The sequence below is a fragment of the Hemiscyllium ocellatum genome, chromosome 24, assembly GCF_020745735.1.
Source record: "Hemiscyllium ocellatum isolate sHemOce1 chromosome 24, sHemOce1.pat.X.cur, whole genome shotgun sequence".
NCBI lineage: Eukaryota > Metazoa > Chordata > Chondrichthyes > Orectolobiformes > Hemiscylliidae > Hemiscyllium > Hemiscyllium ocellatum.
Genome location: NC_083424.1, coordinates 48,510,144 through 48,524,606, shown reverse-complemented (window position 1 = coordinate 48,524,606; position 14,463 = coordinate 48,510,144). Strand labels below are relative to the sequence as shown.

At 42.0% G+C, this 14,463-nt stretch overlaps 1 protein-coding gene across 1 annotated transcript; it reads left to right on the top strand.

The window, feature by feature from the left end:
- The first annotated feature begins 5,004 nt into the window (after positions 1 to 5,004).
- Positions 5,005 to 10,841, top strand: LOC132827399 (immunoglobulin lambda-1 light chain-like). The gene is made up of 3 exons (XM_060844066.1): positions 5,005 to 5,082; positions 5,239 to 5,583; positions 10,424 to 10,841. The coding sequence occupies exons 1-3, from the start codon at positions 5,037 to 5,039 to the stop codon at positions 10,750 to 10,752; spliced, it is 720 nt and encodes a 239-aa protein (XP_060700049.1). The 5' UTR covers positions 5,005 to 5,036; the 3' UTR covers positions 10,753 to 10,841.
- Positions 10,842 to 14,463: the final 3,622 nt, after the last annotated feature.

Below are 14,463 nucleotides of genomic sequence, written 5' to 3'. Positions count from 1 at the left end.
TCGGACCAGAGGACATAATCTCAGAATACAAGGGAGACAACCTAAGATGACATGAGTATTGTGAGACTTTGGAACTGCTTGCTACAGTGTCCTGTGGGAGGAATGGGGGAGAATTTAATATAAGACTGAGATAGATATATTATTGATGAGCAGGGGAATCACGGGTTTGGGGGGAATGCAGAAAAGTGGATGTGCTGAATGTCAAATCAGCCGTGACCCTTCTGAATGGCAAGGCTGGCTCAAGGGATGGACGGCCTACTCCTGGTACTATTTCTAATGATAGGAATTAATAGAAATCATCTGTAAATATAGTTTTACTTTCTTCTTTAAAGCCAGTTCATTGATAATGGAGTGGAGATTTGGAGCCGCAACACCAAAGCAACAAAGAGCTTTACTAAAGTTTGATTTATATTTTGACATTATAAATTGAGAAACGCTATTTCTGTCATTCAGGTCTCAGTGACAAGAGACTTCCATTTAAACTGGTCGTGAAGGAAATAAGAAAGTCAGAAGTTAGTATGAAATTATTTGCTCAGATAATTAATGGAGTATGGATTGCTTCATTGCATCACATTTGAAGGAGAGATTATTGGCACCTCAAGATGAAAATTGAATAAATATTGGATTAAAAATAAATATCATGAATGTGGAAGAAATTATCATAGGATCAGCTCAGCAACCGTTCCAGCAAAGAGACAATAATGCTGCTAACTTCTACAAGAAGGCAAAAACAAAATACCTTCACTTAAAACGCGAATAAGAAATGGGGATGCAAACGGAAAAGGATACATGGGAAATCCAGGAATAAAACCAAGGTGATATCCTTCTGAAAAAATAAAGTGCTCAATATGCGGAAGTGAGATTAAGACATAGTGATGATAATTCTGGAATCATTCAAAGCCAGTTGAATCAGAACAAGAAAGTAATTCTGGAATATTGATCAATGAAACAATTGAAACAGCTCAAAAAGATGAGCTCAGAAGAAACAGAAATAGGTGTAGGCCGTTCAGCCTTTTGCCACTGTTCCACTATTCAATAGGATTATGGCTGATCCAAAATATTTCACATTCACTTTCCTACATTTTCTCCACTACAATTGATTCCCTGAATGATCCAGAATTTATCTATCTCAGCCTTATACAGACATAAGGACTCTGCTCCCTTAGTTCTCTGTAGCAATGAGTTCCAATTCCTCCTCTGAGGAACTAAATTTCTCTTCTCATCTGTCTTAAATTAACACCTCTTTCTTCTGAAACAATATCGCCAATTCAAAACTGTCGTAAGAGAGGAAATGTCCTCTCAAATTCACTCTGTCAACCCTCTTAAGAATCTACAATAGCAAGTATCTAGTGAAGGAAGCTCAGTGTATAGAGAAGGTTAAATCCCCCATTTTCTTTCTGAAACTAAACTGCCTTTAAACCTACATTTGAAAACTCATTCTCTTTGCTGTCAAAATGATGGCAAAATTATAACTCATGTAGTAACACAGAACTTGAGTATTTCTGGGAAAAAAATTGTCGAAACATTTCACCAGATTTCAAGTATATTGCTCATACATCTCGACGAATGGTGGGTGGTATTAAACAACAGATCCTCTCGGCTGTTTGCAACAAGTAAGGTACAGATTATACCCAATCAGCCCATGCTTCCAAATTCCAAATCACAGTCTAACATTGGATGTAAAGTTGCAAGTGGACAACATTTGCTGGATATTCCATAATGTGTGAAGAATTGCAGATCAACCATTTTTGGGGCAGTTGCTTTGTTTATAGGAATTAACTTAAAAATCACACAACACCAGGTTATAGTCCAACAGGTTTAATTGGAAGCAATAGCTTTCGGAGCGCCGCTACTTTATCAGCGGCGCTCCGAAAGCTAGTGCATCCAATTAAACTTGTTGGACTATAACCTGGTGTTGTGTGATTTTTAACTTTGTACATCCCAGTCCAAAACCAGCATCTCCAAATCAGGAATAAACTTAACTGATTGCTTGGCCTGTTTCGGCTTTACTTATCTTGGTGTGAAAACCATGAAATTTTATGGAGGAAAAGTTTGGAAATAAAACATGAAGATGGATTTGAGATCGAAGAGAAACTAATCATGGTTAACTTGGAGGAATGGGTAGACGTAGAAAATATTGAGACTGCGTGCATACCTTTGCAGGCAATCGAAGACAGATGTAAGCTGTGAAAGGAAGGATAATGAGAAAATGAAAGAAAATACAAATAAGTGCGTCAGAGAAAAATAGGAATAGAGGTTAGTATAATGGCTATGTACTCATTTTTGTTTGGTGGAGACAGTGACTAATGGTAACATCACTTGCTAAATAATTCTGAGGTTCAGAATAATGCTGTGGGGTCGAAATAAAAAGTGCTGGAGAAACTGAGAAGGTCTGGCAGCATTGGTGGAGCGATGAAGATTTTGATAGGAAAGTGAAGCGGGAAAGTAATGAAAAAGCGTATAAAAATATATATTTCTATAGGATCAGGGGCCCTGGAGCAGATGTGCGCAATTCGTTGTAGGTGATAGGGCAGACTGAGAAATCAGTTCAAATTTGACACAGAGCCTGCGCTTTATAAAGAATCTCAAAGTATAAAACCAAAGAGTTTATGGTGTAACTTCATTAAGCCTTGCCTGGCCTCAGCTGCCGTATCGTGTTCAATTCTGAGCCACATATTGCCGGGCGGTTGTGGAACTACTCAACCTGATTCAGAAAAGAGTTTTGAGAAATGGTCTAGTGATGAGAGACTTCAACTTCTGGATAGATTTGACAAACCGGGTTTGTTCACCTCAGAGAGGGGAAGACCAAGAGCGCATTTGCTGAAGGAATTTGTCTAAAGGCGCCTCTGCTCCTGGATTTGACATTGACAATTTGGCGTTCCGATTCGGATTTCTTAGGCAATGAATAAGCAGTTCTACAAGAGTCCCTTTTCAACCGTTTAGTCCTACAAAATCCTAGCAGGACAGTCTAGTACATCGGCATCAAGATAATGTGATTGCTGCGTTCGTGAACTACCGCTTTTTGTCATATTGTTAAAGCAGTGTTGCCTATTGCAAGGTGCAGCTTAAGTTGAGAATTAGCCAGTCGCTCATGTGCGAGGTTGAAGTGTCTGTATTGTTAACAGCTCCTCTGGCAGAAAGAAGAGCAGAAAATGCTGGAGAAGCTCCGCAGCTCAGGGAGCACCAGACAGAGAAACAAGGCTAATGTTCCCAGTCCAATTGGATTCTTCAGAACTCAGAAGTATAATCTTTTGAAGAAGAGACATGTTGAAATCGAAGCGTTCGCTGTTGTTTCCTCTATAGATGCCGCCAGGGCTGCTCAGTTTCTCCAGCATATTTCGAATCTCCAACACAACAAGTTTGGGCTGGGTGGCTGGGAGGGGAAGGAATGAAGCCAAAACAGTGATACATCCCACTGAAATGTAGCCCGTTATTTTGTAGGTCTATAATGGAACACACGAGTAAGGGAGGGCAATTTTGACTTCAACAATAAGTGGCACAAAAATCTCACGATTGAGTGTAATTTTATTACACGATACAAGTTGCAAGAAGATACTGTTAGATGAGTAGGTTATCGTGCATTATACACGTGGAATATCCGACTTCAGTGTAACAGCGTGTACATATAGAAACACTAAATATATCGTTGACATTTGCTTATTTTGTGCTTTACCAAAAGCTGACTGCATTGCTTATCTCTGAGCAGCTCCTGTCCGGGGATTTCCCGTTCTAAAAATGGTGACAAAGACAGCATCTAAGTCAGAGGACTGCAAACAAAACATGAACCCCTCACAACTCTCAGTGATTGATAATAATATTACTCTTACACCCTTTAAATTTCGAATTGTCAACTTTATTCGATGCTAATGTAAATACACAGGAGAAGTCTGGAGCCCCGAGAACTACAACTTAAAGACGTTACGTTACTCGAACAACAATTTGTTCAATTCAGAAGACCGACCTTTTGCGACTATTCGATTTAAAACATTTGGAAATTCGCCATAAATGGAATTTGCTGTGGCCCTGTTTCCGCGATGGCGTCCTACAGGCAGCATCAACCCTTTTCCATTCCTTCGGCGAAACATCTGTATTGTTTAGCAATACCTCATGAATGTTACCCCATGACACATATAAGGGAGGTCAGTTCGTGAAAGAACTACCCTTTGTACTAATATCAATGCCTGAAAGCCCAGAAATGTTACAATTAATTTTTGCTGGAAATGTGTGAATTAAAGGAGCATTCCAGCGATGTGACAGCAAGGGTAAAAATAGAGTTAACAAATTAGATTAGATTAGATTACTTACAGTGTGGAAACAGGCCCTTCGGCCCAACAAGTCCACACCGACCCTCCGACAAGCGACCCAACCAGACCCATTCCCCTACATTTATCCCTTCACCTAACACTACGGACAATTTAGCATGGCCAATTCACCTAACCTGCACATTTTTGGACTGTGGTTAATTATTTTTAATCTTGGATATTTCAGATGAGTGAATTCAATTAATCTACCACTAAGCACTAACTGTTTTTTTTAAAAATGGAAGGTTAGAATTTTATAAATTTATCAGTAAATGACAGTTGCGGTACTTTGCACTTTCCACACGTTAAAACACCTCACTACATATTTTAAGTGCAAAATAAACGGTACTAATGTTGATAAGGGACAACCAATTCGAAGTATAAAATATGATCAAATTTTAGGTTTTACAAAATATGAGCTTGGAACTATTTCAACCTTTGGACTTTTGTTTAAGTCACAGCGATAATGTAAAGGGGAACGTCTCAGTGAGGAGGAGGGTGAGTGGACAAGCTGAATTCTATCGTGTGACTTTACTGTTTGGAATCATTGTGACTGATGCAATTGGTTACAAGAATCTGGATGCTGCTCCGGTGGCCAATCGACGCTTTCGGGAGGACATTATATTTGCATATTTAATAAGACGGCGATGTTTAAGTTGGTCCAACCTTTGATATAAAAGTTTACATTCACTGATCAGAAACATTGGATATTCATACTTCAACAGCACCGTCACAATGGCCGCTATTCTTGTTCTGCTTTTGCTCACAATTGGTCTGACCTGTAAGTGTCACCAAATATTTGTAATTTATTTAGTATTAGGATTTTTTTAAGTAAAGCCTATTCCACAGTCTGATATGATCTGAATGTAACGTCGTCGATGGATGTTCATTTTGTCCGGGCGAATTTTAATCATGAAATGGTTTATCTGTTTTACAGACACGAGCGCGGAGGTCCGCTTGGTCCAACCAGCTTCCGAGTCCACAACACCTGGAGAAACTGTTCGCCTGACCTGTACAGTCCACGGAATCAGCCTTTCAAAAAGATATGTTCATTGGTACCACCAGAAACGGGACAGCGCCCCAAGGTTTATTCTGTATGGGACTGATAACAGAGGTGAGGGTATCCCGGACAGATTTACCGGCTTAGAAGAAGAATCAACCAACGTGGGATATTTGACCATCGCTAACGTGCAGCCGGAGGACGCTGGCGATTATTACTGTTGCTCATATGACGTTAGCGACATCGGGTACTTCGGGAGCGGAACCAGGCTAAATATTCCGAGTAAGTGACTTATTCTTTACACCTCTAAATCAAATTGTTTTTCAGCACATAAATGCAAAGTTTGTTTTGTCAATTTCCGACAGAAGTATTCCTCTGAGACTGAATCTGTTTGGCCCGCTGCTACAATAAGCAAACTATCGAATCAGTTTTTTTTTATTTAAAATTACAATGCGATGTCAAAAGAGTAATATTCCCAGAGGACGGTTCACACATTAGCGAGAGAGAGAGAGAAGTGGAGCTGGTTTAACCTGAGGGGAGAGGTTGAAAAGCTGGACCTGTCATGGTAACCTCAACTGGTCCAAAAATTGAACCCCCGCTTAACAGCCATCCAGGCAACTGAACTAAGCGACACCTTATAAAGAAATAACTCGATGTTGAATGCATTCTCTGTAAACCTGGTTCCCTTTGGTAGCTCTAACTTATCACGCAATCAAAGAGGAAGCTTATAGCTTCTTGGAGGACACAATGATAAGCATTTGTTCTTCGAATTTGCCCCTCTTTCCATTACTGCTCCTTCTCCATATTCGGTGATTATGAGTTGACCTGCACTGTTACGAGCCAAATATATTGTTTGTACTGGATGAGGTAAGCCTAAACTATATTAAATCATCACTGTAGGTAAACAGTCCCATGCTGTTGCTCAGGTTAAAACTGTTATTTTAAGAGCTACTAGTAGTCCAGGAGGAAAAGACGATTTGTCGCTAAAATTGCAATACCAGGTTGAATTGTATGTGAGCAGCAACTAGGAGATAGTGAGGACTGCAGATGCTGAAGAGTCAGAGTCCATAAAACGTGGCGCTGCAAAAAGCATACCAGGTCAGGCAGCACACGGGGAGTCCTGATGAAGGACTTATGCCCGAAAAGTTGACTGTCCTGCTCCTCAGATGTTTCCTGTCCTGTTGTGCTTTTTCCAGCGCCACACTTTAAGGACTCTCGATTGTATGTGATAATATTTAATAGGTCAGATACTATTATAGTATTATGAAGTTTTGTTTTGAAGTCCCAGCATGTGTTCTCCAATAACCAATGACATGGACCGGTTTCAATCCAAGTATTTTGAAATGAGGTGAAGGTTGGAAACGGAAACGTGTTTTCGCACTGGAACTCGGAGTTTCTCTCAACTAAGTGTAAACTAAACGTTCAGTCGTGTTCCAAGCCTCTTCCAATCCTCAATAATTCTCTACAATCAGTCACTCAACTAAAGACCACAGATTATTTTAACTCTCCAGGCGAAGGTCGGGAACAGCGCCGGGTCCACAGCCCGCCTGTTCGAGCCGCACAATCGCTAGCGTATCGTTAAGCCAAGCGGCCGGTGAGTGACCCCATCTCTCCAGCCCCCCGGAGTTACCTTCTATTTGGAGTTGGGGGGGAAAGTGGTTTGCGGGCAGCCTCCATGGGGGGAGGTGAGAGCTGTGAGGCAGGTGGAGAGCTGTATTATGAAGCGATCGCCACAAAGCTTCAAATGGACTGCCTAAAGTTGCCTCGGTCACACAGACGGAGGGGTCTGCTCGCCTCCTGCGTAGAAAAGCACCACAGTGCCGACTTGGAGCTAATTCTCTGCTCCGCTCCCCACCACTGCCTGAGCGGACAGCCATTAACGCTGGGGAGCCGTCTGGGAAAAGCCCATGTTGACGGGAACCAGTCAGGGGACCATCCGATACGTTATATTCCGAATGTCCCGGCGTCACACCCCCTCCCCTGCCAAAACCACATCCAAAAGGGTCAGTAAAATACCAGAATTAGGCCGATCTCCCCTCAAAACTTCTGGGATATGAAGGGAAACCATGTAGAAATGGGCTAAACATTGTTTCGTTTTGCATACTATCGGTGTAAATTGTAACATGAGAATTCATGACAATGTTGCACATCGGCAGGTAGAATTGGAGTGACTAGAAGTCTCCAGGTGAGTCCCGGAAGGAAATGTGTCCCAGAAACGGCCCCTGGACTAGCCTTGCTCCAAATTCAACAAAATAGTATCCCACATATTTTGAAAAAGGACTCAACTGGTTCTGTTATCAGACAACATATGCTGGTCTTTTGAAAAATCAGGCACCGATATGATGGGTTTGCCAAAGTGAAACCCATGAACTAAAAGGAACAGCGAGTTCAGGGAGTGGATTGGACGTCAGACTACTGAGTTCCGGTGAAGGGTTACTTTCTGGGCTACAGGAGTGTATACAGTGCAGTCCTCCCTGGGATTGTTGCTGACTGTATCTGTAGGAATAAAGTGGACTTTGGTATACTCGACACATTTTCAACGCTTGGCTGATGAAAAGGTTTGCGACTGTTGTGAGTTGTGAGGAAGGTAATGATAAATTTCAAGTCTGACGAGGCCGATGGGCCGTGAATGGAGGGAGGTGTGAAGTTGTACTTGTACGGGGGAGTAGGATGAAGTAATATGAAACAGTGGATGTAATTGTACGGTGGGGCATAGAAACAGAGAGAGGCACTGGGAGTTGAGGGCACAAGATGGATATTTAAAGACAGGGCAGGCTGAGCATCTCTTTTTAATAAAAACAAGTTTTTCGGAATTCTGGGCTTGAAGATCAACAAACGGATTACAAAAGCAAGGAAATTATGATCAACTTTCATAAAACACTGAACTGGCTACATCGGGTGCTTGGGATCAAGTTGGCAGGAATGGTGGGGGTTTTAGAGGGTGATAAGCAAAGAAAACTTACGTGAAAATGGCTCCACTATTAGGGAGGTTTAGTGAGGCAGTTTCATTGAAGCAACAGAGAGTGGCCTCCTGAAAGAAAATGAGGAGTTGACAAGATTTGATGGGGACGTCGAGAACCATGCAATGTCTAGGCTGGATCCACTGGGAGAAATTGCTCGAATGATGGCAAACCAAACAACACCGATTTACGGTGAAAGAACCATGGGTGACGCGAGGAGAAACATTTTAGGCACGGTGCGTTCAGGGGATATGTGCTCTCTGAGGCTGTAGTGGAGGCATATTCAATTCTGATTTTCTGAGGAATTTGGGGGTGCGTGGGCGTGGGGGGGGTTCTCTCGCAGGGGCATTCCCTCTCTCCCGTTGTAATTTGGGACTAATCTCGGGAAAATTGGAGCCCTCAGCAGAATTTGGCAACATCTGGACGATTGGAATGGGTATGGTGATCCCGGTAACGTATTTTACTGGTAAAAGTAAGATAAATTGCACAATGTAGTTTGGAATTTACTGAGTCAAAGTCAAAGTCGTCACGTTAGGGAAAACTGATAATTGAAAACATATACTCTTAGTCAACACAAATAATTTAAAAACGTTTCTGCTACAGTTACAGGTGTATGTATGAAAAGGTGTTCAGTAATTTTCTCGTGAACCTCTTAGATAAAGGAATAGGCATACACAACTGATGATTCCCTCGAGATAACTCTGCTCAACTTTGTTCAGGCATTGCTAGTAGTCAAATAGTCAGAAGTTTTCATAGATGTAAACACAATTCAATCGAGTGATGTCTGGGATAATCAATCTAAAATATAACTAAAACAATTTAAAAGTCCTCGTGAAGGATTATTTATATTGATGATATTCGGTCTTATTGGGTCAAAAGTCGAATTGATGCAATCCTTTGCAGATCATTTTTGTTTCCAAGTGTGATTATACATCCCCGGAGTTGGACACAGGCTCAGAGGTCGGGACACTGCATCACAGTACTCTCGTTGCTACCCTTTACCGCATCTAATAGCCGACATGTGTGAATATCCAGAAGCCAAGTCTCCTGTAATTCGAAGTTAATTTGTGATTACATCACCATCCTGAAGCATTATTGTCCAATTATCCTAAAACTTGATTAATGATCTCAGATATCAGCACACATCACAATAGAGTTGAAATAAATATTACAAATGTTTAGTTTCACATCAATTCAGGCTGACCGGACTAAGGATATGTCAAAAATACAATGTTGGGGAAAGCTGTCTTTGCTTGATATCAGTGGAAGTCTGTGCACATTACTAGCGCAATTCAAGTCAGTCTCAGTCACGGGCAGTCAAGTTTAAAATAGCATCCTCGTGGTATAGACGTATTTTCTGCTTGAAATTGTCTACACAAATACATAAGGGATGTTTATTAGGAAGGATGTGAGTGCGAGGGACTCCGAGTGTGAAGTATCTTTGGAAAGAATGGAGAGTTAACGTCCCAATGGCCCTTCTTTGGTTCTGCCAGACCTGCTGAGTTTTCCCAGCAATTTCCGTTTTTGAATTAAATAAAAGGACTTTGCGCTAGCTTCTGTTCCCTGATTGCCAATAAGCAGAGTGTCCGTTTATTACACACTGCCCGAGTGATTCGGACTTGAAACTGAGTCCCTTAGCTTCAAGAGAGAGGGACACGGCCACTGCCCCACAACCAAGCGGAGCCTTGATGATTTTGGCTTGAATTTGAACTGGCCTCCTTTCACCTCACGGTGGAAAGTCATGACTACCACTTTACTGGGACACAGCGTTTGATACTGCAGTGATCTCAACACGCAGCCTCCCAGAATCTGACCCTTTACCTGCGCACATATGTACTTGGATTTTTGAGAGCTAGTTCCCCAAAATGAACTCTTTTAACCGAAGTATATTTCCAGACCCTCCGGCCCTCTCCAGCAAGACATTAAGTGACAGAAGGATTCTTTTTCTATATGCAGTTTAAAGAAATTCGATTTTCTACATGTTCCTTGAACGTGCTGACATTTGTACTCAAGTGAAATTTCACAGAAACGTAAACCTCTGGCGGATACAGGTCTCTGCAGCTCAGAATTAAATACGTTTTGGTGTTTCAATGTGTTTGACACAGTTTATAATTCAGATGTGTATGTGAACTTATAAGCAATCTTTCATCTTTCGCTTCTAGGTCGTCAGCCAAAGAAGCCCACAGTGTTGCTCCTCCCCCCATCGGAACAGCAGATTGCGACAGCCAACGAGGCGACGCTGGTGTGTATGGTCAGTCATTTCTACCCGGAGTCGGTGACGTTGGTGTGGAGTGTGGACGGCGAAGTCAGGCAGACCGGCATCCAGACGAGCTCAACCCTACAGGACTCTGACCAGACGTACAGTGTAAGCAGTTACCTCACCCTGCCAGCTTCTGAGTGGACCTCACACGAGCTTTACTCCTGCGGAGTGCAACACCAGACCCTCAGCTCCACACTTGAGCAAAGCATCACGAAATCAAGCTGCATGTGATGAAGATGTTAAAATGCTTTATTGTTAAAAACATATTTTCTGTATTATTGTTTAAAAAAAAACTTTCTGCTGTTCCTTGATATGAATTTCATGCAATTTTTACAATGTTAACTTTTTGAAAAGGGTGCTTGACACTCATACCTTTAAGCAAAATAACGTCATTGTATTTCCGTGTACTGTATTAATGTCTTATTTTTGGGCCTGATTAAATAATAAAATACTGTGAGTACGCAAAATGTTGTATAGCTCGCAACACGAAGGTCAAATTGGGTTTCAAAGGGAGAGTGTCAGAAAGGGACGGCACACAGGCAGATACCGACTGACTTCTGTGTGTACCTCCAACAGTTGCTGTTTTCTTGTTAGCTTGTGGATTTGCAAGAGTTTGTTGGATTTGTGACGTTATCCTGGGCAAGGGAACCCGTCTGCTGGACAGTTGTGAAAAATACAGAGAAAAAAAATCACATATTTAAATATTGACTTCTCGAAATTCTAAAAATACATTGGGTCTCAAGGGAGTTCAAGCAACACAATGAGAGAAGTGAGCAGATGTTATTTTGAGAGAGACATTAAGGTTAGATTACTTACAGTGTAGAAACAGGCCCTTCCGACCCGCAACTCACCCCTTATCTAATACTATTTAGCATATTTTTGGACTGTGGGAGGAAACCCACCCAAACACGTGGAGAACGTGCAAACTCTACACAGTCAGTCGCCTGAGGCGGGAATTGAACCCGGGTCTCTGGCGCTATGAGGCAGCAGTGCTAACCACTGTGCCACCGTGCCGCCCCAGAGTGTAAAAGTAAGAGGTCATCCACTTGAGACGCTGGATCACTGAATATTTTTAAGCATGAGGTAGAGAACGGGGAATGAATAGTTGTCGAGAATAGATGGCAAAGTGGAGTTGAGGCCACAGTTAGACAGTATTTTATTGGCGATGAAACCTGGCAACGTTCCAAAGCTGTGAACAGCGCAAGATAAACATGTGTCATTTCTTTACACTCCCCAATCCCAAAATGGCAATCCTTTTTGATTGCCTTGCTATTTAATCAGAATGACTCAACGGAAAAATAATAATTTTAAATATGCTGTAGTTTCTAGTTTGAAACCAAGTGAGTTTTCCAAAAGTGTTGAATTTTCCACTCGCGTCAGGCAACTTGCCTTTCAGGGTGTTGACTCCATACAGTTCATTATCAGGTTCATTGGCACAAACTTGCCTCTTACTGAAACCCAGCATCAGTTAATACATACCGCACATTTTAAAGCAGTGCAGGGCCACATAAACGTTTTCTTAGAGGAATGACAGAAGGTTCTGTTCAACTTGTTTAGAATCATGGTTAGACTACACTGTCGGAACTACCAACACTTGTGATCTCCAGGTTGATAAAAGAAGTAAAAGGACAGCAGAAGGTGCATGAAAGTTGTCAGTTAAATAGCCCATTAAAAGATGCACGTTGTGTTATTGTGTCACACATATAAGTTTTAAACGGAACACATCAAATTGAAATCACATTTCCAAGGGTAAGCATGCACTATAACATGCATCAACCTTGGAAGATCTCTAGCGTATCAGGAACTATTTTTTAGTAATTGGATGTGGGTGTCACTAGCTGGGCCAGCATTTATTGCCTATCCCTAATTGGCTATAGGGAGAGGCTGAACAGGCTGGGGCTGTTTTCCCTGGAGCATTGGAGGCTGAGGGGTGAACTTATAGAGGTTTACAAAATTATGAAGGGCATGGATAGGGTAAATAGACAAAGCTTTTCCCTGGATTCGGGGAGTCCAGAACAAGAGGGCATAGATTTAGAGTGAGAGGGAAAAGATATAAAAGTGATCTACAGAGCAACTTTTTTACACAGAGGGTGGTATGTGTATGGAATGAGCTGCAGTAACCCTTAAACTCTCTTTAAACTCCCACATCTGACAAGAAGCATATATCACTCTATAAAGACTATTTTTGCTCCTTCACAATCTACAGACCCAGAAAATAACATCGTCTTACTCCTCTACAAAACACTGCCCCAGGTTAGATTAATAGTTACAGCTTATATTTTAAGTTAAATCAAGAGACAAATCTCAAAAAACATATAATCAAGAAAGAATGCACTCTACTCACTACTGCAGACTTTCTGTCGGCCACTTAAAACAATTAGCTTATCTGATCTGTGCTGTGAATTTCGCCCAAACAATTCCTCCAAGATCAGCTGTGAATTTCACTGCTTGTTAATTTTCCCAGATGCTCTCTGTTGTCCAGCAATACATGAATTTAAACAGTGAAGGCAGTACTGTGCCGGGTTCACTCTGGTGTCAGTTTCTTTCTTTTCTCTCTCTTTCTCTCTCTCCTGCACTGACCTCACCACGTGCTTCCTTTGTCTGTTCTTCTCCCTGTTAAAACTCTGGTTGTTTTGACATTTTTTTCCCCAAAGTTCCAAAACAATGCTGCGCCTGCAATTCGAGGAAATCACCTCCAGCACCTAAAATACCTCAAAAAAGGAGCCATCGTTATAGCCAGAAATTTTTGCTGTCCTCCATCTTGGATGACCCAGAATTGTTTGGATGTGCAGGAAAATCTCTGCCAAATGTGGAAGGATCTTTGGAGGCTTGGATGGAGGCGAGGGGAAGGTGTGGGTGTAGGTTTCTTATCAGATGGAATGGATCGGTTGGAGAGACAGAAGCAATGAGGAATTTGCAACAGCAACATATGTGATGGATGGCAGTTATAGGAAGGGGGCAAGTCTCAGATACAGTCACATAGATGGGTTAACTCCAGGAAAGGTAAGAGAGGGAGGCACCTAGTGCAGGTGTGTTCTGTGGCTATACCTATTTCAAACAAGTATGCAGTTTTGGAAAATGTAGGGGGTAATGGATTCTCAGGGGAATGTAGCACGAACAGCCAAGTTTCTGGTATTGAGACTGGCTCTATTCAACGAGGGGTACATTGGGTTCTAAGAGATCAATTGTGTTAGGGGATTCTCTAGTCCGAGGTACAGGCAGACGTTTCTGCAGCCAGCAGCGAAAAATCAGAATGGTGTGCTGCTTCCCTGGTGCCAGGATCAAGGGTGTCTCAGAGAGGGTGGAGAATGTTCTCAAGAGGGCGAGGGGCCAGCAAGAGGTTATTTCCACATTGGAACCAAGGGCATAGGAAGGGAAAAGGTTGAGATTCTGAACGGTGAGTACAAAGAGTTAGGCAGGAATTTAAAAAGAAGATCCTCAAGAGTAGTAATATCTGGAATACTCCCAGTGCTACGAGCTAGTGAGAACAGGAATAGGAGGATAGAGCAGATGAATGCATGACTGAGGAGCTGGTGTATGGGAGAAGGATTTATATTTTTGGATCATTAGAATCACTTTTGGGGTAGAAGTGACCTGTACAAGAAGGACAGATTGCACCTTAATTGGAAGGGGACTAATATATTGGTAGGGGGATTTGCTAGAGCTGCTCAGGAGGATTTAAACTGGCAAGGTGGGGGTAGGTGGGACTCAGGGAGATAGTGAGGAAAGAGATCAATCTGAAACTGGTACAGTTGAGTACAGAAGAGAGTCAAACAGTCAGGGCAGGCAGGGACAAGATAGCACTGATAAATTAAACTGCATTTATTTCAACACAAGGGGGCTAACGGGGAAGGCAGATAAAGTCAGGGCATGGTTAGGAACATGGGACTGGGATATCATAGCAATTACAGAAACATGGCTCAGGGATGGGTAGGACTTGCA

Excerpts from the sequence above, each read along its gene's own strand:
- LOC132827399 (XM_060844066.1), top strand. The coding sequence starts at position 5,037 with ATGGCCGCTATTCTTGTTCTGCTTTTGCTCACAATTGGTCTGACCT. Across the intron at positions 5,083-5,238 it reads GCTCACAATTGGTCTGACCT|ACACGAGCGCGGAGGTCCGC; the intron begins GTAAGTGTCACC and ends TCTGTTTTACAG. Across the intron at positions 5,584-10,423 it reads AACCAGGCTAAATATTCCGA|GTCGTCAGCCAAAGAAGCCC; the intron begins GTAAGTGACTTA and ends TTTCGCTTCTAG.